Source organism: Kuraishia capsulata, genomic scaffold, assembly GCF_000576695.1.
Source record: "Kuraishia capsulata CBS 1993 genomic scaffold, Kuraishia_capsulata_scaffold_5, whole genome shotgun sequence".
NCBI classification, from domain to species: domain Eukaryota; kingdom Fungi; phylum Ascomycota; class Pichiomycetes; order Pichiales; family Pichiaceae; genus Kuraishia; species Kuraishia capsulata.
This window is the reverse complement of record NW_019172954.1, coordinates 1,231,161-1,251,991: the sequence shown is the minus strand read 5'-3', so window position 1 is coordinate 1,251,991 and position 20,831 is coordinate 1,231,161. Positions and strand designations below refer to the sequence as shown.

The 20,831-nt window shown below is 46.0% G+C and overlaps 11 protein-coding genes across 11 annotated transcripts; 6 read left to right on the top strand and 5 right to left on the bottom strand.

The window, feature by feature from the left end:
* Window positions 1-356: 356 nt before the first annotated feature.
* Window positions 357-1,898, bottom strand: KUCA_T00004648001 (uncharacterized protein; the record flags this gene model as incomplete). The annotated part of the gene is made up of 1 exon (XM_022601404.1): window positions 357-1,898. The coding sequence occupies one exon, from the start codon at window positions 1,896-1,898 to the stop codon at window positions 357-359; it is 1,542 nt and encodes a 513-aa protein (XP_022460654.1).
* A 1,705-nt stretch (window positions 1,899-3,603) lies between these two features.
* Window positions 3,604-5,499, top strand: KUCA_T00004647001 (uncharacterized protein; the record flags this gene model as incomplete). Its single annotated transcript, XM_022601403.1, has 1 exon — window positions 3,604-5,499. The coding sequence occupies one exon, from the start codon at window positions 3,604-3,606 to the stop codon at window positions 5,497-5,499; it is 1,896 nt and encodes a 631-aa protein (XP_022460653.1).
* A 339-nt stretch (window positions 5,500-5,838) lies between these two features.
* On the bottom strand, window positions 5,839-7,380 carry KUCA_T00004646001 (uncharacterized protein; the record flags this gene model as incomplete). The annotated part of the gene is made up of 1 exon (XM_022601402.1): window positions 5,839-7,380. One exon carries the CDS (start codon window positions 7,378-7,380, stop codon window positions 5,839-5,841), a length of 1,542 nt encoding a protein of 513 aa, XP_022460652.1.
* A 558-nt stretch (window positions 7,381-7,938) lies between these two features.
* On the top strand, window positions 7,939-9,240 carry KUCA_T00004645001 (uncharacterized protein; the record flags this gene model as incomplete). Its single annotated transcript, XM_022601401.1, has 1 exon — window positions 7,939-9,240. One exon carries the CDS (start codon window positions 7,939-7,941, stop codon window positions 9,238-9,240), a length of 1,302 nt encoding a protein of 433 aa, XP_022460651.1.
* A 140-nt stretch (window positions 9,241-9,380) lies between these two features.
* KUCA_T00004644001 (uncharacterized protein) lies at window positions 9,381-11,591 on the bottom strand (the record flags this gene model as incomplete). The annotated part of the gene is made up of 1 exon (XM_022601400.1): window positions 9,381-11,591. One exon carries the CDS (start codon window positions 11,589-11,591, stop codon window positions 9,381-9,383), a length of 2,211 nt encoding a protein of 736 aa, XP_022460650.1.
* A 178-nt stretch (window positions 11,592-11,769) lies between these two features.
* Window positions 11,770-12,723, top strand: KUCA_T00004643001 (uncharacterized protein; the record flags this gene model as incomplete). Its single annotated transcript, XM_022601399.1, has 1 exon — window positions 11,770-12,723. The coding sequence occupies one exon, from the start codon at window positions 11,770-11,772 to the stop codon at window positions 12,721-12,723; it is 954 nt and encodes a 317-aa protein (XP_022460649.1).
* Window positions 12,724-12,936: 213 nt separating this feature from the next.
* Window positions 12,937-13,846, top strand: KUCA_T00004642001 (uncharacterized protein; the record flags this gene model as incomplete). The annotated part of the gene is made up of 2 exons (XM_022601398.1): window positions 12,937-13,054; window positions 13,104-13,846. 2 exons carry the CDS (start codon window positions 12,937-12,939, stop codon window positions 13,844-13,846), a joined length of 861 nt encoding a protein of 286 aa, XP_022460648.1.
* A 606-nt stretch (window positions 13,847-14,452) lies between these two features.
* Window positions 14,453-15,859, top strand: KUCA_T00004641001 (uncharacterized protein; the record flags this gene model as incomplete). The annotated part of the gene is made up of 1 exon (XM_022601397.1): window positions 14,453-15,859. One exon carries the CDS (start codon window positions 14,453-14,455, stop codon window positions 15,857-15,859), a length of 1,407 nt encoding a protein of 468 aa, XP_022460647.1.
* A 740-nt stretch (window positions 15,860-16,599) lies between these two features.
* On the top strand, window positions 16,600-17,709 carry KUCA_T00004640001 (uncharacterized protein; the record flags this gene model as incomplete). The annotated part of the gene is made up of 1 exon (XM_022601395.1): window positions 16,600-17,709. The coding sequence occupies one exon, from the start codon at window positions 16,600-16,602 to the stop codon at window positions 17,707-17,709; it is 1,110 nt and encodes a 369-aa protein (XP_022460646.1).
* A 129-nt stretch (window positions 17,710-17,838) lies between these two features.
* On the bottom strand, window positions 17,839-19,313 carry KUCA_T00004639001 (uncharacterized protein; the record flags this gene model as incomplete). Its single annotated transcript, XM_022601394.1, has 2 exons — window positions 17,839-19,096; window positions 19,255-19,313. The coding sequence occupies 2 exons, from the start codon at window positions 19,311-19,313 to the stop codon at window positions 17,839-17,841; spliced, it is 1,317 nt and encodes a 438-aa protein (XP_022460645.1).
* A 353-nt stretch (window positions 19,314-19,666) lies between these two features.
* KUCA_T00004638001 (uncharacterized protein) lies at window positions 19,667-20,712 on the bottom strand (the record flags this gene model as incomplete). The annotated part of the gene is made up of 2 exons (XM_022601393.1): window positions 19,667-20,611; window positions 20,677-20,712. The coding sequence occupies 2 exons, from the start codon at window positions 20,710-20,712 to the stop codon at window positions 19,667-19,669; spliced, it is 981 nt and encodes a 326-aa protein (XP_022460644.1).
* Between the last annotated feature and the right edge of the window lie 119 nt (window positions 20,713-20,831).

Here is a 20,831-nt window from a genome sequence, read left to right as displayed (position 1 = left end):
GGAGGCGTGCGATTGCATACAATTGCATTAAATCGGAAATATATACGCCAAGACATAGACTCAAACCAAAACGAACAATTATACTTAAACCCATAAAATCAAATTTTGACAAGAAAAAATATTATGGCATAGAACTACATCGAAATGTAAATACATTACGTGAAGTAGCTGAAAAGACATAGAATATCGTCTGCAATTAGTCAAAGACAGTATTGCCTAGAAAAAGAATATTTCACATAATCTAATCGTTCAAATACTCAAAACCTTGGACCCTGAATTGGTCTTTCCCAGAAAATTCATACCAATTGAGCCTCTTACTGCAGTAAAAAGAATATAGCAACACAACCGTGTGGAGATCAGGCGTCGCCGTCGCCATTTTCCATCTCTTCAACCGAGGCCTTTTCGTCCTCGAGCAAGTGCATAGCCCTGGCGTGAGCATGCTTCTCGACTGTCTTACCACGAGTGGTAAAGACACCTCTGGTGAGACCTGGTCTCTCAAAGATGTGGTCGATATCTTCGAGCTCAAGACCTGAGGTCTCAGGGTAGAGACAGAATATCACGATAATCCAGACAGCACACAGAATGGCAAAGATGATGAAAGTCTTCCAGCCAATATTCTGAATGGCGATAGGAGTGATTTGAACCACAGCAAACACAGACATCCAGTTAAAGGCCGAGCCAATGGCTTGGACTCTGGATCTCAGTCTGGTGGTGTTCAGCTCAGCAGGGTAGTACCATGGAACTGGCAACCAGCCAATACCCATGAACAACTGGTAAAGATACACAAATACAGAGGCTCCAATTGCACACCTTTCAGTACCAATTGAGAGTAGGATGGACACCATGATGAAGCAGAATGAAAGTCCAGCAGACGAAGCGATAAGCAGGTTTCTTCTACCAAACTTTTCCACGCACCACAAGGGAATCAGAGAACCAATCAGATAAACGATCTCAGTACATCCTGCCATGATCAAACTGGTGATTCTGTCCATACCCATTGTTTCCTGGTAAACGATTGGCGCATAGTAGTTGATCATATTCGATCCCGTGAACTGTTGCATAATGTTGATACCGATACTCAGAAGCATACGTCTGAAATTCTGGATTGGACCTCCTTCGAAAAGCTCCTTAATTCTGAATGGACCTCCACGAGATTCAAGCTCCACAGCGGTTTCGATCTCAATACGCTCGCGGACCACCTCGTCAGAGTCTGGAGTAGTATCACCACCCAACAAGTCGGCCAGCACTTGAGCTGCCTCCTCAGAACGGCCCTGTTGGATCAACCAACGAGGAGTTTCTGGGAGGAAAAAACACTCAATTACAAGAGAAATAGCGAACAGTGCCTGGAACGAAATTGGAAATCTCCATTGGACAGAGCTGTCTGTGAAAGAGGTTCCAAAGCCGATCCAATACGCAATCACGACACCAAGAATGGTCACCACGGCCTGCCATGTGAGCAAAACACCACGATAGGCCGCAAGAGCACACTCTGATTGATAAACTGGAATAGTCGAAGAATTAAATCCATTTCCGAGTCCTGTGACAATTCTACCCACGTAGAGCTGTCCGAGAGAGTAAGACGAACCAAGCAATATGGTTCCCACAATCATGATGGAAGCACCAAAAAGCATCATCTTCCGCCTTCCCATGGCCTCACCAATGAAGAAAGAAATAATCGACCCGAGAACACATCCCAAGTCGTAGACCGAAGTGATTAAACCCTGTCTCGTGGCATCGGGGTGGTTGAAGTCCTGGCCAAACCTATTATCAGCACCAATGATGGAACCCATCACACCCTGGTCATAACCAAGCAAAAGGAAACCAGTACATGAGCAGAAGGTGACCGAGAGCCTGAGCCCTTTTCCGCGCAAAAAATAGCGCGAGTCGAAAAAGCCCATGAAGATATATGTAGAAGGACTAATGTACGCTTAGTATTGTCTTATCTATTGGCATCTCGGAGAAATTATGCATCTTCAAGTCTACGAGAAAACCAGATTGGTTTTATACAGCGTGGAAAAAGCTTGTTTCCTTGAAGTGTGGGGAAGACGATTCTAATGACCATTGCTCGCAATATTATGGATCTCAGACTAGTTACATCTAGGCCGCGGAAGGATGTACTGGATTCGGATGCATGATTCATGTCACATCTACCAATAGAATTTCTAGGCTACGCAGCCTCTTGGCCTCAGTTAGTTATCTTTGACCCGGAAGATGCATTAGATTCCCCAGATATTTCGCATCTCGTGGTCCAAAGATATTCTTAGCTAATAAATGCATGGGCCTCAACCGGATTTGTTACAATTTGAGGCATTTCGGTGCGTCATTCTTGATGGTCGAGCGGGAAAACCTCGCGGGAATACTCTCCGAAACGTTCTTACTGGTGCCTGTCATTAGTATTGCGGGGGTGTCCTTTGGAGGGGCTCGGCCAATCATTTATCCATCGGGATGCTTTTGCGGTGCTGGGGAAAGGTTGCTCGCTCTCTTCTCAATGATGTTTTTTTTGGCCAGATATACACCTCGAGTGGTGAGTCCGAAAAGCAGTTTCTTCTCTTTTCAAATAGGGTTCTTCTGGTGAACAAATAGCCGTTCCGAGAGCTCCCTACATTCTACTACACGGCCAACTACCTCAATAACTAACGGATAGAGTGGGACGTGAGGGGGTGTAAAAAGACACTTCTAGCTCTTGCAGGTCAGACGCCTACCCCACAATCTGCGGGGTGCCCACTTTTAGGCCGTGCACACGGCTGCAATATTCCCCGGAAGTACGCCCGAAATTTTAGAAGCAGGGGAGCTCACGCCAAGTCAGATAGAAAGATAGCATTTGAGGTAATGAATTAAGGTGGAAAATCTCCGTTCTCTTGATTGTTTCCCCTCTATTGTGTAACCTCCGCACTCCGAGTTTTCGCCGGGCGGTTTCATAAGCGAGGAGCGTCAATCTGCCGGATGGCGTCGCAAGCTGCCAATGTCAGCCCGCTGAGACTACATCTTTCTGCCGTGTATCTGCCAGACCAATTATGCTGACCGGACTTGGCCCGAATTTCTTGCGGGGATCAAGTACGGAATACCGATCCACAACGGCCGCCGTCGTGTGGTGCAAGAAACGGCAAATGTGACACTTGTGAATATGACATATGTGTGCATAACACAATTCAGCTTGTTGACCCGTCGTTTTCAGAGCAGTCACGTGATTGGTTTAACATTGAGTCTCCCACTCCCTTGACAGCCTGTCTTGTTGTTTGCCCTGTACGGGACTTCTCGATCACGTCAAACGGCAACGCCAATTCGCCGCAGGCTTCATTTTTCCATCCCGAAAACACCAATCACATCGTCTTATCAGTCTCAGTTCGCCGGAATTGTTGATTTACACTACTCGAGGAGCCAGTACTTTTCCATAGAGCTAACAGTATTCGCGCCCCTTCTCGACACAGAGCTTCCACGACCGGAGATTTCGATATACCCAGCGCTGCTCCGACACTGTCCGTTCACACTCGTGTTAAGCGTGATTCCAGCTTTGCTCTGATTGGTTTGATCGCTTTTTTTAGTGCTTGATTGGCCGCTGATACTAGTCCATCTGACCATTGTTCCGCATATCCATCTTCAAAGATGATGAAAGGTTTCAAACAGAGGTTCAAGGGCTCTAAGTCGCAGTCCTCCTCTTCTTCCGGGTCTTCATCGGGCTCTCAAAGTAAGAAAAAGGACAAAGATTCAAAATCCGCTGACAAGAAGAAGTCCCCCGGGAGCTCTCCAAACACCTCAGATAACTCCAAATTGCAAACACCAAGATCACAGTCGAATTTGAAGGCTAATTCATCTTCTTCCAGTCTATCAAGTCAAAGTTCCAAAAAATCATCCACATCGGACATCGAAAAGAGCCAGGTCCAACAGCCAATTCCGATCCTGGCAACTACACCACCTCCAAACTCGGCTACAACGGCCTCCAATGGCTTTTCGCAGCAGCACGATACTTCGCAGTTGAGTGCTTCGCCAGTTGACATCCCCAGAAACTCTCATTCTTTTGAAAGATTACCGACCCCTAACAAGCTGGAGGGCGACGTTGATCTGCTGAAGACTCCAAAAAGACACAGCTCCTCCCGATTCGAGCCAAACTCGAACCACGCCAAGTTCGAGACTCTTCCTTTACTCTCGGAAGTGGATGAGCAGCACCAGATCTCGCTCTTCGTGCAGAAGATTGACCAGTGCAATATCATGTTTGACTTTTACGATCCATCCTCAGATATTCAGGGCAAGACATTAAAGAAAACGACGCTGGATGAGCTGTTTGAATTCATCTCTTCCCACAGGTTCACATACACAGAAGAGATATACTCGCACATGGTGAACATGTTCAAAACGAATATATTTAGGCCGATACCTCCTCCTGTCAACCCGGTTGGTGATATCTACGACCCAGATGAAGACGAGCCTGTCTACGAGCTTGCTTGGCCGCATATGCAACGTGTGTACGAACTGTTTTTGAAGTTCATCGAGAGTGCTGACTTCAATCACGCAAACGCCAAACAGTTCATTGATCACAAGTTTGTGCTGACGATTTTGGAGCTTCTTGACAGTGAGGACCCCAGAGAAAGAGACCAACTGAAGACCACCCTTCACCGGATCTACGGAAAGTTTCTCAGCTTAAGATCTTTCATCAGAAAATCGATAAGTCATCTTTTCCTGCAGTTCGTGTATGACACCGAACGTTTCAACGGAATCGCTGAATTGCTTGAAATTCTGGGTGCGATTATCAACGGATTCGCCCTACCTTTGAAGGAAGAGCACAAAGTGTTTCTCGTGAAGGTTTTGATCCCAATGCACAAGCCAAGATGTCTATCGTTATATCACCCTCAACTGGCTTACTGTGTGGTGCAATTTCTGGAGAAGGATCCTTCCTTAACGGAAGAAGTGATCATGGGACTATTGCGGTTCTGGCCCAAATTCAATTCCCCTAAGGAGGTTATGTTCCTGAACGAGATAGAGGATATCATAGAGATGATTGATGCGAATGAGTTTGTCAAAATCGAAGTTCCTCTCTTTGCACAACTGTCTAAGTGCATCTCCTCGCTGCACTTCCAGGTATCCGAGAAAGTGCTCTGTTTCTGGAACAACGAATTTTTTCTGAACCTGGTGACGGAAAACGCCGAAGTGATCCTGCCAATCATATTCGCTTCTCTGTATAAATTGAGTGCTCCAGAGATGGAGATGATGGAGAGAGGTGACATGAGCGATATTGACGGTTTTTCTTTCAACGGAGAGAACTCAACAATGAGTTGGAATAGAACCATTGTCTCTTTGGCATGCAATGCTCTCAAAGTTTTTATGGATGCAAACCCGGTTTTCTATAGCAGATGTGCAATGGCGTATGAGCAGCAAGTGGAGGAAGAGAACCAGCGGTCGGAGATGAGGAAGTTGAAATGGAAAGAGCTCGAAGATTACGCAAAGAGGGTCAAATCTCAGCAGTCAACCGAAAATGACAGCGATCCTATGGTTGATGCTAACTGAGCGGTTGAGTCTAGGGATTGAAGCTGGCATTCAACAAGGAAACAGACAATGCAGCTGTAGTGCAATTGTTGATCCAACGCCTACAACTGTTCTTTTACAGTTTCTTAGAGCTTGTTGTGAAGTTTCGGGTCTGTGTTAAGCCTCATCCGCTTTTTTTGAATACCATAGCTGAGTCGCAGTCTCTCATACCTCCCAGTAGTCTTATGCTAGAGTCATCATGTCTCTAGTATTGCCCGGTAGTTATGCTTACATATTGGACGCCAGACAGTTTATCATCTTTAATTATGTCTGTGATATAACTTAAGCACATATCTATATCTCAACAGAATAACTCTCCCGTTACACAGTAGACTTATACTCTCTCAGAATGACAGGCACCGAAGATGGCGGCAGAGCTCCCAGCTCAGTGATGATCTTCTTGATACACTCAGGCTGGGTCAGATCGTACATGATGTTTAGGATATTCAACTTGGGGATATCTTTCCAATTGGACAGAACGGGGTCCTTGAGTTCGTTGATAGTCAGAGTGCTAGTGGTGGTGGTGGTGGTGGTATTGCCTGAGTTCTTCTTTTGAGAAGCAGTGGTTGTGCTGGCCTGCTCCTGCTTTTTCTGCGATATGAACTGCTGCAGTGCAAATCCCTTTCTAGTCAAAGCGCTACCTGAGATCCCCAACATGTCTTCTGAATCTCCAAGCTCGTTCAACGTCACACTGTCGAGCTGTACTTTGTCGCTGAACTTCAGAGACTCGCAGCAGACCAGCACTGGGATGTTCCTCCTTTTGGCACTCATTGCTATCAACGCAGTACCCACTCTGGAATAAAGTCTTCCGTTTGAAAGCATCGCGTGTGCACCCAAAAAGACGGTATCCACGTCTTTCATCACCGTGGTCAGTCCACTAATTAATCCATATTGGCATTTCAATCCGCGGTTGCAAAGCTCCTTGGCAAGCCTTTTTCCTTCAAATAACGGCTTAGAGTCAACACACACAACGGTGAAGTCCTTGTTTTCTTCTTCAGCACAATAAATGAACAGTTTTTTCAGCACCTCGGAGTGACCATACGTCAGAACCGTGTCTCCATTCTTGATATGGTTGGATGCACTTTGAACGATAACACGATCCGAATACACAATTTTTTCGGAGATGAACTGGTCGATCTTCTCTATGAGACTGTTTTTTGCAACCTCGTCAGAGGTGTCGATCGAAATCAACGAGATCTCTTGTTTCAGCCATCTAATAGAGTTACCCATGGACACAGAAAGCGGCCTCGATGTCTTGAGATACTCAATCTGGTGCGACAAATGCGACGTGAGATTTCTAGAAAGAGAAGTTCCATCAGGTGTCGTGTACGAAGAAATGACGTCCTTAAAAGCCTCCAGCATGGCAACACATCTAGGTGTAGATCCAACTATTCTGTATGTGGAAAACTTGAGAGACAACGATAGTATGGAAGGATGCACAACACTAGCAACATATGGCGAAGAGCTATTCCTCTGTTCTCTCGTATCAAGATGACCAAATAATGCAGGGATTTTTTTCTTATCCTCCTTGACGATTTTTGCCTGATCCATCTGTTTTTTGATGTTCGAAGAAGTTTTGGCCTTTCCAGCAGCTGCTTTCAAGGCAGCTGCAGCTTCTTGTCTGGTGGCAACTTCAGCAGTTCCACCACCGGCAACGGCTTTGGCGGCAGCTCTTTTGGCTGCCTTTTCCTGTTTTTTCAACTCCTTCAGTTCTTTATTAGTGAGTGTCTTGTTGCCTGCACTAGGTTCTGTTGTAGGCTCTGGTGTAGTTGAGTTAGCGGCGTCTGGCACAACTGGTACCACTGGAGTAGCACCAGAGGTACCAGAGGCACTCTCAGGTTTAGCTGGGCCGGAATCACTCATCTGTTGGAGAGTTTGGATTGGCTCTAGCAGCTCAAAGCATTATAGATCTCATTCTATGAGTCGTTCTTAGTCACTCCGGCTGGATGATTGTTGACACGGCAGAATATTGGCAGAATCAACGATTGAGTGCTCTGCGGCACCGAAAACGGCTTGAAATTTGGCAATTGCGCGTCGAATAGCTGAGATAAAACAATCTGATTTGATTCTAAAGTGCTTTTCTTGCCTAAATCCGAAAAACCCTTTCTTATAGGCCCCCGAATTGCGGAGCTGGAGGGCGTGTATCTTTAGGTCGTGCCCCGCTCATCCTCATTCACGAATTTTTTTCATTCACGTCCGAAAAAATTGCTCCGACACCACATCCAAGTCCAGTTGTAAGCGTTTGAGATTATTAGTTGATATTGATTGTTAGTGGCGCTCATTGACATCGAGATCACTAGTTCTGCATTTTTAATAGCAGAAATCGGAAATTCGCACACTTCTTAATAGAAGAGCTCTCACGCATATCCCACACCACAAGGCAAGCAGACGCCTACTACATTTCAAACCTACATATCAGTCATGGCGCCAGCAGCTCAAGATGCCGATCCCGAAAAAAGTATCGAGATGTGGAAGATCAAGAAACTGATCAAAAACCTCGAGAAGGCCAGAGGTAACGGTACCTCGATGATCTCCCTGATCATGCCTCCAAAGGGTCAGATCCCAATCACGCAAAAGATGTTGACAGATGAATACGGAACTGCCTCCAATATCAAATCGCGTGTCAACCGTCTCTCGGTCCTCTCGGCAATCACTTCGACTCAGCAGAAGTTGAAACTGTACAGCAAAGTTCCACCTAACGGACTGGTGATCTACTGTGGTGATGTCATAACGGAGGAAGGCAAGGAGAAGAAGCTCAACATCGATTTCGAGCCTTTCAAGGCCATTAACACGTCGCTGTACTGGTGTGATAACAGATTCCACACAGAGCCGCTTTCTGCTCTTCTGGAGGCTGACGACAAGTTCGGATTTATCGTCATGGACGGTCATGGTGTTCTGTTGGGCACCCTGTCCGGTAACACCAGAGAGGTCCTGTACAAGTACGCCGTTGATCTTCCAAAGAAGCACGGAAGAGGTGGTCAATCTGCACTGCGTTTCTCGCGTTTGAGAGACGAAAAGAGACACAATTACGTCAGGAAGGTGGGTGAACTGGCAGTCCAGTTTTTCATCACCAACGATAAGGTGAACGTGACCGGTATGATTCTGGCTGGTTCTGCCGACTTCAAAACCGAGCTATCGACATCTGACATGTTTGACATCAGATTGCAAGCCAAGATCGTCAAGATTGTGGATATCTCTTACGGTGGTGAGAACGGTTTCAACCAGGCCATTGAGCTTTCGGCAGAGGCTCTTGCCAACGTCAAGTTCATCCAGGAGAAGAAGCTGATCACCCAATATTTCGACGAAATTTCCCAGGATACTGGTAAGTTCTGTTACGGTATCGACGATACTCTCAAGGCCCTCGAGAACGGTGCTTGTGATACCCTCATTGTCTACGAGAACTTGGACATTGTCAGATACACCTTGAAGGACTCCGAAGGTAACGAGAAGATTGTCCATGCTTCTCCAGCTGCCACCAAGGAATGGATGATTGACTCGGCCACCGGTCAGGAGATGGAGGTCGTTGAGGAGATCACCTTCTTGGAATGGTTAGCTGAAAATTACAAAAAGTACGGTGCCACTCTGGAATTTGTCACAGACAGGTCGTCTGAAGGTGCTCAGTTCGTGAAAGGTTTCGGTGGTGTTGGTGCTCTGTTGAGATATAACTTGAACTTTGAGCAGTTGACCTCTGATTCTGATGATGAGTATTACGATAGCGATTAATGTCTAGAAAATGTATTTTGTTGGTTTCGTCGTCTTAAAATTTGTGATCTACATTATTGACCGTAACGTATGACTGCTGGTGGATGGTGACACCTCTTTCCCCTCTAGATTCTCTTCTAGCTTCTCTTCTAGCTTCTCCTCTAGCTTCTTCTCTGCTTCTTGCTCGTAGTCAACGTGTGCAAAGCATCCTGGTCCGTAAACCCTAGGATATCCTTATGCGTCTTGCCGCGTACAACCATGTCCGCCAGATTAACCAATCCGCTGGAGACGTAACTTCTTCTTCCTTCCTTCCTCACTGGCACCGCGAGCAACTGCCTTAGCTCCGCACGCTTGCTCTTGAAGTCTGGTCTTTCAAGCTTCTTCCACTCCCTCTTCTTTCTCTGCTTCTTGACATGGTCGTCCTCCTCCATGTCTGAAAAGTCCTCGATTCCCAACTCTTCAGCAGCCTGGGACATCCAGCTCTTCTCCTTGTTTAATCCCATGGTGGAGATCTCAGACTCGGCAAGTTCTGTGGCAATGGTGGCTCTTGGTTTCAGCTGTCTCAGAATGTCATTCTCCACGGGAAGCATCTTCAGCTCGGTCTTTTTGTGCTTGGTGACCCTCAAAAGGGTCTTCATGGAACCACTGGCTTCCTGGGGCGTACATAGCACCAAAGAGACACCTTCTTTGCCTGCACGAGCCGTTCTTCCGGATCTGTGGACATACACGTCTGCTGTTCTAGGCAAATGGTAATGGACCACATGGGTCACTCCGGGAATATCCAGACCTCTGGCAGCCACATCAGATGCGATCAACACTGTTGACCCATTGGCTTTGGATGCAGCTTCCTTGAACCGTTCCAAAGAGCGAAGTCTCTGCTTTTGGATCATTGAAGAATGGATCGAGAACGTTGGGATGTTCAGGTTGTTCAAAAATGGGGCCAATCTCTTGACGGACTCAATACTGTTAGCGAATACCAAGGTGGATCCGGGATATAACAGTAGGAAGTAATAGAGATACAAGTCTCTCTCTGTAGGTCCACATGGAATCATGGCTTCGGTAACTCTTGAACTCACGGTCTCCATGGGGTTCACGTCAATCAGTCTAGCATTACCCTGATCTTTGAACTTGAGCTTCTTGGCCAATAGCAGAATGGTTTCCTTATCTTCTTCAGACTTGTTGGGCTTTTTGTTCTGGTTGTCGAGCTTTCCGAACAGTTCCTTCGAAAATGTGGCCGAGAACACCAGACTCTGCCATTTGCCCATCTCTTTGGGTCTCACATTCGACAGAGTCTTGATCGTCTTCTCAACCTCTTCAAAGTGGCCGTCTTGAAGCAACCTGTCTGCTTCGTCAAAAACAAAGATTTTGGCACGACTGACCCTTTTTGCTATCTCTTCATTCTTCTCCAGTAGCTCGAAGAAACGACCAGGAGTAACAATCAGAATCTGAGGCCCATAACGCAGCAGTCTCTCCTGTTTCAAAATGGATAATCCTCCTGTAATGGACACCACAGCCTTGGGGTCTAACGAAGACGAACCGCTGAGCAGCTTCTGTATGTGATCGTACACCTGTTTGGCCAGTTCTCTAGTAGGCGCAAAAACAATTGCCGTGGGTGGAGCAATATGCTTGCTCTTGGTGGTCGTTACTGTCTGCTTCTGTGAGACAATCTTCTCAAGAATTGGTAGGGCATAGGCTAACGTCTTACCCGAACCGGTGATGGCCTTACCAATGACATCCTGGCCACGCATGGCGACTGGGATTGTCTCTTTTTGAATGGGAGTTGGCGTGGTGAATCCCAAGTTCTGTAGAGATCTCAACGTAGGTAGCGAAAGCTCGAGATCATTCCATTCGGGCATGTCAACGTCATCCTGATCTAGATCCTCTATGTCGTCTAGAGCGTTGAAGGTACCTTGTTCCAAATCCGCTTCCTCTTTTACGTCACCTCCCTTTTTGTCAGTAGTTTTCTCCTTTTTCTCATTATTTGTCTTCTCAAGACTCTTTTTCTTCTTCGGCTGTGATTTGGTCTCTTTTGTCTTGTTATCTTGTTGTTCTTCTTCGTCCTCTTCCGCACCTTCTTCACGTTCCTCTGATATTTCCTCTGACTTGTCCTCGTTCACCTCAAAGTGCACCTGACCATTCACAATCTTCACACCAACACCATCAATCTCCTCCAATCCGTAGAAACCTTCGAAGTCATCCAAAGTGTCAGGAATATTCACCTTCTTCCATCCCAAGTTATCAGCATTTCTTATCTCACGGCGGGTAGCCTTCTTTGCCTTGGGCTTCTCCTGCTTTTTCCCCTTTTTTTGCGAAGGAGTCAGTTGTTTCTTCTTGTTCAGAAACTTCTGTTTTATGCTACTTCCAACACCCATTGCTAGCGTAATAGTTCTGAGGTTCTAGTGTTAAAGTTGATCTCAAAAAAAAGTTTCAGCTCTTCGCATGAAAAGAAATTTGTTAGTCGTGTGTGTGTAAACCCGATAATACTAAATTTTATTTTCACATGTACTGGAATGGTCTACGGAGTATTCCCTCGATATACACCCTGTTTCAATGGGATTATTGAATAGAAAACGAGTCACTGGGATCACGGAGAAATCCAAGAATCAGAATGTTAAAGTGCGAAACATCAAGCCGGAGAAGGCGAGAAAGGTGATAAGGAGCTTCCACACGCTACGGAAGAACAGATCCAAACTCATCAACGACCTGACTCAACATTTCCACGGGATCAATGAGGAGAATTACATGGAAATAATACGAAGTGACAGTCATATGAAGTCTGTTTTTGAAAATCAGGACAAATTGTCAAACATAGATGCCAAATCGGTGCTGGTAGGAGAACTAGGCAAGGTGCACAGACAGATGGAATCGCAAGGTGGTTTGGAATTGTACCAATTGGCATCAACATTGGGTCAGCAGGTATCAAGAGGTGGCGATTCTTCCAGAAAACTGATCGAATGGTTGAAAGAGTTGAATTTAATGTCAAAGGGTACCTACAGAGCTCTTGAGATTGGCAGTCTGAGCTCCAAAAATGTCATCAGTACGTGCGGATTGTTTCAAACCGTCACCAGAGTCGATCTCCATTCGCAGGAGCCAGAGGAGATCATCGAGTGCGATTTCATGGAATTTGCGGTGCCAAAGGAAGAAGATAGGTACGATCTCGTCTCGTGCTCTCTGGTGCTGAATTTTGTGCCTACTCCTATCCAAAGGGGAGACATGCTGCGTAGAATACGACTATTTTTCACTGAATCGAATCCCGAGTCCCCAAAGCTGCTTTTCATGGTGTTGCCGCTTCCGTGTATCACAAACTCGCGTTATCTGGATAACTCTCTCTTGCTGTCGATGATGTCATCGCTTGGCTTCAAGCAGCTGAAATATCATGAGGCCACCAAGGTGGTGTATTGGCTGTGGGAATTTGACAAAAACGCCAAGGGACCGAATATCTACAGATCCAAGAAGGAGGTCAGATCTGGCAAAAACAGAAACAATTTCAGTATATTGTTATAATGCATAATGTTCAATCGATACGGTTGCCTTGCCAGCCTTAATAGACGAATCTATCAATAACAGGTCTTGACCGTTGCTCAAATGACAGTACAGATAACGCACGTTGCCTGCTCAATAAAATTGTCTTGTTCCAAGTGAGTTGCCAGCCCTTTCCTTTTTCTCCTTTTCCTCTCTTCTGTTCTTCCCAAGCTAACATCTAATACTGCAATTCAGATGCAAAAGGACCTGGATCTTGAGAAAATTAGAGATGTGCTAGTATCCACTGCTTTGGAGGCTGGAGAGCTTATCAGACAAAGAAATGGAACCGCGATTTTTGACGACAAGAAAAACTGTACGTGATCGCCATAATTTTGCAAGTTTTCCGTTGCTAACCCAACCAGCTGTTGATCTTGTTACTGAGGTTGACAAGGCCGTAGAGGATTTTATCCGTTCGCGACTGCTGACTGCGTTTCCGCAATTCAAGTTCTTTGGAGAGGAATCGTTTGTTCCTGGAGTTTCCAAGATAACTGAAGAACCAACATTCGTGGTTGACCCAATAGATGGTACCACCAATTTCATCCATAGTTTCCCTTTTTCGTGCACCTCTCTGGGGTTCATGGTGGGTAGAAAGCCCGTGATCGGAGTTGTCTACAACCCACACTTGAACCAGATGTTCAGTGCAATTTCTGGGCATGGTGCGTTCCTTAACGGAATCAAATTGCCCATGCAAACGAAGAGATCGCTCAAGATCCAGTCCTCGCTTGTTGCACTTGAAGGTGGTACCGACAGACACGGCAACAACTTCGACGTCAAATTTGCCACCTTCAAGCGATTATTGGCCAAAGACACTGGCTCATTCATCCACGGTTTCCGGTGTTTCGGTTCCGCAGCGATGAACCTTTGCTATGTCGCTATGGGCCAGATGGACGCGTATTGGGCAAACTGCTGGTCCTGGGACGTGTGTGCAGCATGGGTCATCAGTCATGAGACGGGAGGAATCGTTGTTGATGGTAACAAGAACAACTGGAAGGAGGTTGACGTTGAGAATAGAGTATTTTTGTTTGTGAGAGGAGCCCCTGCTGAGGAGCAGAAGGTGTTTGTGGAGGAGTTTTGGGGCAATATTGAGGGGAGACTGGATGTTTGAATGTTTGAGACTGCGCGGCACCACGAGTGTCCTGAAAGTGAAGAGCTATTATCATCCAAGCTCAATTTCCAGTCTTTTGAATCTCTTCCCCTATTTGAAGCTCAACCCTCTCAAGCACTAAGCTTCAATTGCAAGTGTGCAAGTGTGCAAGATGCTTCTTTGAGATGCCTCTGTTGCGGCGACTCCACTACCTGCCCACCCAAGCAACCATGAATTGGGCGATCCAGCTTCCATTATAAAAATATTATAGCACCATTCATCTTGATTTTCGTTTGTTCACACCTTGATTCACCTTGATTTACTGTCATTCGCCCATATTCCTCGAAACTCATCCCCACAATTACCCTCAATCTGAAAACTGTCCGTGCACACCACCTCAGTCATCTCTGCCCCGATTGGGAATATCTTGCGTATAAGACGGAACATTGCATTCATATAGCCGTGAGGGGTTCTCGATCAGCCGAAAAGCTCATTCTCCATTAAATCCCGCGCCAACTCTCGAGGATCTTGTACTTCTGGTATGCTAAATCGTGTGTAGTCGTAATTGAGGGGTCTAGCTCAGTGCTCACTACTTCCCACACTCTGTGCTCCATAGAGTATGCAAAGATGGTGCTACCACAGGAAGATGAAAAAAACATAACCGAGGCTATCATAGAGCTGAGCGATGCTCAGATAAACCAAGTCAAGTACGCACGGTTTACTGAGTCTCAAAAACGCGTATTTGTGTTACTTCTGGCGATCGCAGCTTTTCAAGGCCCTATGGCCTCAACAGCGTTTTTACCAGCAGTCCAGAGCATAGCCGAAGAATTCCATACCACAGGAACCATGATCAACTCCTCTAACGCGGTGTTCTGTGTTGCAATGGCAATTGCTCCGTGCTTCTTTTCGCCGTATATCGATTTTTACGGCAAAAAGCCCATATTCTTCATCAACAGCGTGCTAGTAGCGGTGTGCTCTTTGCTGGTTGCAGTTTCGCAGAACCTGGCCATGTTCTGGGTTTTCCGGATAGGAATGGGGTTTTTTGGTACCTGTTTTGTCTCGCTGGCAGGTGCTTGTATGCCTGATATATATCCCGTTGAACGGAGGGGTCGGGCTTTAAGTTGGTGTCTCACTGGGGTGTTGACTGGACCAGGCTTGGCCCCGGTGCTTGGTGGAATCATCATCACCTGGTCCCATTGGCGAGTCATTTTTTGGGTACAGACAGGTCTCTCATGCCTGGTAGCAATTGCATTCTTTATTTTCTTCAAAGAGACCGGATATAACCTTGCTTTTCACGAGTGGCAGAGGGAGTCTGGAAAGAGGTTTAAGCTTGTCGTGGTCAATCCTTTCCGGGTAATAGTGGCTCTGAGAATATCAAATTTAGCTCTGATCGGCTACTCATCGGTGGCCTTGATGTACAATATGTTCAACTTATTAACCCCTATTCGTTATGTCGTTGACCCGAGATTTAATCTGACGTCTCCGGTGTATGGCTCGCTCTTTTATCTAGCCCCAGGAATGGGCTATCTCACTGCTACGTTCTTCTCGGGAAAATGGTCTGACTACATTCTAATAAGGCAGAAGACCAAGCGAAATGGAAAGGTTATGTTTGAAGACAGACTCAAGGCAGCGATAGTCCCGTTTGCAGCAGTACCACCCACCATCCTGATCTATGGTTGGAGTCTGCAGAAAGAAAAGGGCGGAATGGCACTCCCGATAGTCGCCATGTTTTTGAACGGATTTTCTCAGACAATGGCCATCACCAGTACTAATGCATATGTGATTGAGTCTTATCCACCAATGGGTTCTCGGAGCATCAGCTCCAACTACTTTGTCAGATATCTCGGCACTGCAGTAGGCACTGCGAGCGCGCTGCCCGCTATAAATGCCATAGGAGTCGGATGGAACTCCACGATCACTGCCTTTGTGGTGATTGCAGGTCTACTATGTGTTATTTTTGTGGCATTCCGAGGCGAGAAATCGAGACTCAGGTGGATGGAAAAACACTCGGCTTCTCTCGAGCAACCGGTGTAGAGGGAGCATTAGAGCCGCAGGCGTATCTGCAGGGTGAATCGGCAGGGCTTGTCAACGTAGCATGATGTGCAAGTTAACAACACATAGAGGGTGTAAAATGTATACGTGGTAATGATATATTCTGTTAGATTTGAGGGCCTCAAGACCGGTATTTTAATTCGTTTATGCAAATGTGGCGGTGGTTGATAGCTCAACCACGCCTAGTATAAGGAGAGTTAGGCTATTGAAAAAACTATCTCCATCAAAGGAATTGTTTCACCAAATGCAGCAAAAATTCAGATCAATATCCTGAATTCATTAATAATGTCCTGATATACTTGAATGCCTCGGAGTGGCTCCTTTTCCAGCTTCTTTCATCCACCTGATTCCAGTTTCAAAGCCCGCATGACCCCATTAGCCGCTACCGTCTGGGGTGCTGATACTCTGCGTCTTAGGCTTCCTCGGACTGGTCCATCGGGAGTACCAAACACTAGGCTAGACTCACTTTGGAAGAAATATGGAGTCTCTTATTACCTTCTACTTCTGCACTCTCATCAAACATTTTTTTCCATTCCGTAAATTGCACCCCTCATCGCCTATCACCTCTTCCTTCTAAAAAGAGAGGGTGTTGGGAAAGTGTGGGGAAACTTTTCAGCAAAGGCTATATAAACCTGCCGGTATCCGTCGCTGCCATACTGATCGGAGCCACCTATTCTTTGTATTCCAAAACTGTAATTTTCAGTTTTTGACCACTTCTCAACATGGCTACAGTATTGGTGTCGGGAGCTAGTGGCTTCATAGCTCTCCACATTGTGGACATACTTCTCAAGAAAGGTTACACTGTAATCGCTACCGTGCGGACCACGGAAGAGGCTGTTGCCCTGCACGCCAAATTCGAGCAGATCCATCCGGGAGCCAAGCTCACCTTCGAGATTGTACCCAATATTGCTGCCAATTTTGCGTTCGAAGATGCTCTCAGAGGCCATCCCGAGATCGAGTATGTGATACACACCACCAGCATAGCCTTTGGGGTTGGAGAGGATGCAGAATCAGTTTTCTTGAAGCCTGCAGTTAATAGTACCGTAAACATGTTTGCGTCGATTAAGAAGTGGGGAAAAAGCGTGAGACACGTGGTTTTTACGTCTTCTCTGGCTGCCATTATGCTCACTGACAAGATTCAGGACTCGGGTTTCGTCCACACGGAAGAAACCTGGAACGACATGGACTGGGATGAGGCAAAGACCAATCAGACGAGTGCATATTGTGCAGCAAAGACCCTGGCAGAAAGGGCTGCAAGAGAATTTGTGAGAAAGGAGGATGTTAAATTTACACTCTCAACTGTCAATCCTACCTATGTTCTTGGACCTCAACTGTTCCAGGAAGCCCAAGCAGACAAGTCTCTGAACGCAGCATCTCAATTGATTAACCAGGCTCTCAATTTGGATCCCTCTTCCAATGGTCCATTTGACAGCCCTTCCGGGCTGGCAGTTGACGTAAGAGACGTTGCTCTGTTTCATGTACTTCCTCTGGAGGACCCTGAAAAATTTGCCAATTCCAGACTCTTCATGGCCCAGAGCAAGTTCTGTCTCCAGACAATTCTCGATGTGATCAGAAGAAACTTTCCTGAGCTGCAAAGTCAAGTTCCCAAAGGCGACTCAAAGGCTGGAGAAGATGTTTTGAAAACGACAGTAATGAACTTCGATAACTCCAAGACTCTGGAGCTTGCGGATGCTACTCTAATCTCATTTGAAAAAACCATTTGCGATTCAGTTAGGCAGGTCATTGATAGCAGAAGAGATCGAGCAGATTTGAGAGCAAATGCTGCCAAAGCGGACGCTACGAATGTTGAGCCGGAGGCTACTTCTGCTTAGTACTTCTACTCATTACTCACATTCTTAGTTTTCTCTGCTTGAATTTATTTTCGTTGGTTGTTTATACAACAATAAAATTAAATTTAAAACATATAAGTGCCGTAATCAGATCAATGTTGACCCGTGACATTAGAAAAAGACAGAATACAACCCGTATGCCAGAGTGGCCGTGATCAATCCCAGCACAAAGCGCACTTTAGCTGCCTCCGCGGCGATCTCGGAATGAACGTCCTTGTCGAGACTGCGACGGTAGAGGGCACTGGTGTACGCTTCGGTTTGCTGAGGTTTGACGCCAGATGGCAGGTTCTTTTCGGGGAATAGCTCTTCGATGAACTGCTCAATCTCACCACACTTCATTCCAATCTTGAGGTAGTTTGGATCGGAAACAGGGCACTTGTGGTGGATCTTACGCACATAGTCAGAAAAGATCTTACAGGTTCCCTCAAAGGTCCTGGAGTCCAAAATTAGCTTGACGGTGGTTCCTTTTCTGATCTTGACATTGGTCTTGAACACTTCGGGGTTGTTGAAAACCTCGTGCAAAGTAGCGATTGCCATTACCTGTGGGATCACGCAGAAGTTGTAGGAGGAACGGTCATATACCAGGGAAAGGTACAACAGACAGTCCTTGACGTGCTCCAAAGCATTGAGAACCAGGTCGGAAATACAATGCAATCCGTCCTCCAGATACTCGGGCTTCTCAAAATCCGAAAGAGCAGGCCTATAACGTGACCACACTTCCTTGGGCCAGAAGGATCTTCCATCATCGAGGTCCTCCTTGTAATCTCTTATGATATTGGTCTTCTGCAGGAACAGCCCCATGGACTCGCTCAATTCCATCTTATCCAAAAGCTTTTTGTCACTGAAACCAGCTGCAGTGGTAAGCTTAGTTAAGCCTTCACCAACCAAACCAGCAACGTAATGACAGTAGAGATCGTAGTCCTTGATCGTCTCCAGTCCGTTAAGGTTAAATTGTTCATCGACGATGTAGTCGGCCATTCCGTTTCCCATCTTGTGGGTGATGTCCTTGATAACGTCTTGGTAAACTGGCTTGAGCAAATGATACTGGGTGAGGATCTCATCGAAATCAACAAGCACTTCACGGTCCTTCTCGTTGGGGCCGCTGCCTGTGAAAGTCCAGTCCTTAGTGTTGAGCTTAGAGTCGAATTCGCGCAACAATGGGATCTTTACCTCGGGAGAAAGCGTCATGTCATCTTCCACGGTGTCAAGAGCTCTTAAAACGAGGTAAAACACCGTAATTACCTGGCGAAGCTCGGGGTTCAGTTCCAAGATGACAGCCACGAACGAACGCGACGTCAGTTTCAGCAGCTCGTAGCAGCGCTTCTCATTTGCAGTCTCAGAGGCCTCATCCCTCTGGAAAAGCGGTTTTCTGATATATTTGCTGGAAAGATGTTAGTCAGTGAAGCTAGAAAAGGAAAACAAGACGAGGAAATCGGATAACTGGTCGAACAGGACAAGGCAGAACAAGAAAGAGCAGCCTGTAGACCTTCAACCACATCACGCGTGGTCCTTATTTTCGACACTCACAATTGAACTGCAGCAACCAGCTCGCTGGGATGTGATAGCAACTGTGTGACTTTACCCATTGAAAAGCTAGCGATATAGCGTGTTGTAGCTGTGCCGGATAACAAGCGATTGGATTGATCTCGAAAAATGGCGAGGTTAACTAGCCTACTTGGTGGGGCACACTACCATTCCGTTCTGGTTAAAAAATCGGCTATAGTGGATGCATTTTGGTAGAAAAAATTTGGAAAAAAATGGTTTTAACTCTTAGAAACAGATATCACGATCGAGAGTACTCTAAAAATTAAATTATGTAGTTTTGCGGGGCAGTGGTGAAGTAGTTGAATGGCTCACCCAGGATCACCACTCGTTTACTCGTTTAGCGGTATGAGATATGGCTGGCCAGGGCCGTTAGAGTGATTTACAGCCTCACCTATCACCTCCCAGAAGCTTCAATTCTCTCGAACAGCTTTCTTGCCACCTTCACATTCTCCAGAATCAGATTCTGGTCATCGATCCGAACGCCCAGGTCCTGGTCAAAGTCTTTACTGTGGTCCATGATGATCATGATGTAGATGTTACTCGTCAACACATCCAGGTATATCGACGAATTCAGACCGTTCACCAGAAGGTTTGTAAAATTGGTTCTGATCTTGTTCACGCTCTGTTTGTAGGTTTTAATGATGTTGGAAATTTTCTCGAATCTTTTTGGATCCAGATCCTCGCGGTTCATGCTTATGAGTCTGTTTGTAGACGATATCACGAGAAACGTAGTCTTCTCAAACAAAATTATCTCCTTGGCGTTGAGAACATCGTTGAACTTCAAAAGATGCTGTTCGTATAGCGAGATGTTTGGAATGAGACTGCAAACAATAGACGACCAAGCCTTATACAGACTCTCATCCCAAATACTCGTGGCGAAACCTGTCAGCTTGAAGCTGTATTCATTGGCAATCTCCTGTAGTTTCGACATCATGATGTCAAAAAGTTCCTGACGCTTATTCACTTGAATCAAATCCATTTTGTGAACAAGAATGAACACTTTAACCTCTGGCGAAAACTGGTGCAAGTTCTTGAGTACCCTCTGAAAGATCTCAATGTCTTTGGAAACTTCTTTGCTTTCAACATCAAAGACATGAATTAGCACCTCGCACTTGGTGAAAATGTTATTCGCAGACGACGCGTTCGAAGAATTGTTCAGAAAGTTCTCCATAAAGATGTCTTGTCCACCGCAATCCCACAAGTTCAAGGTCATGTTATTCAAGAACCTCAGATTGGAGTGCTCAACGTCGATTGTAGCACCCAGTCTTCTCGTATCAAATGCAGAGTAATTTGAGAATATAATGGACCTCATTGAGGATTTACCTGAACCACTGCGGCCCTGAATAGATATCAGTTAGTAATGTGCAGCGTTATAGGGGCCTGAGCCAAAACGCCGAAACTCACCATCAAAAGGAGCTTCTTTCTAGAGCTTCCTGCCATCGTCAATAAGCGGTCTATTAAATACCAGAATTCGAAGTTTGTATGAGAATAATCACAACGGTAGCAGTGTTGTTCTGCTAAGTATAATCGGCCTTTTGGTATCTCTCGGGATATCTAAT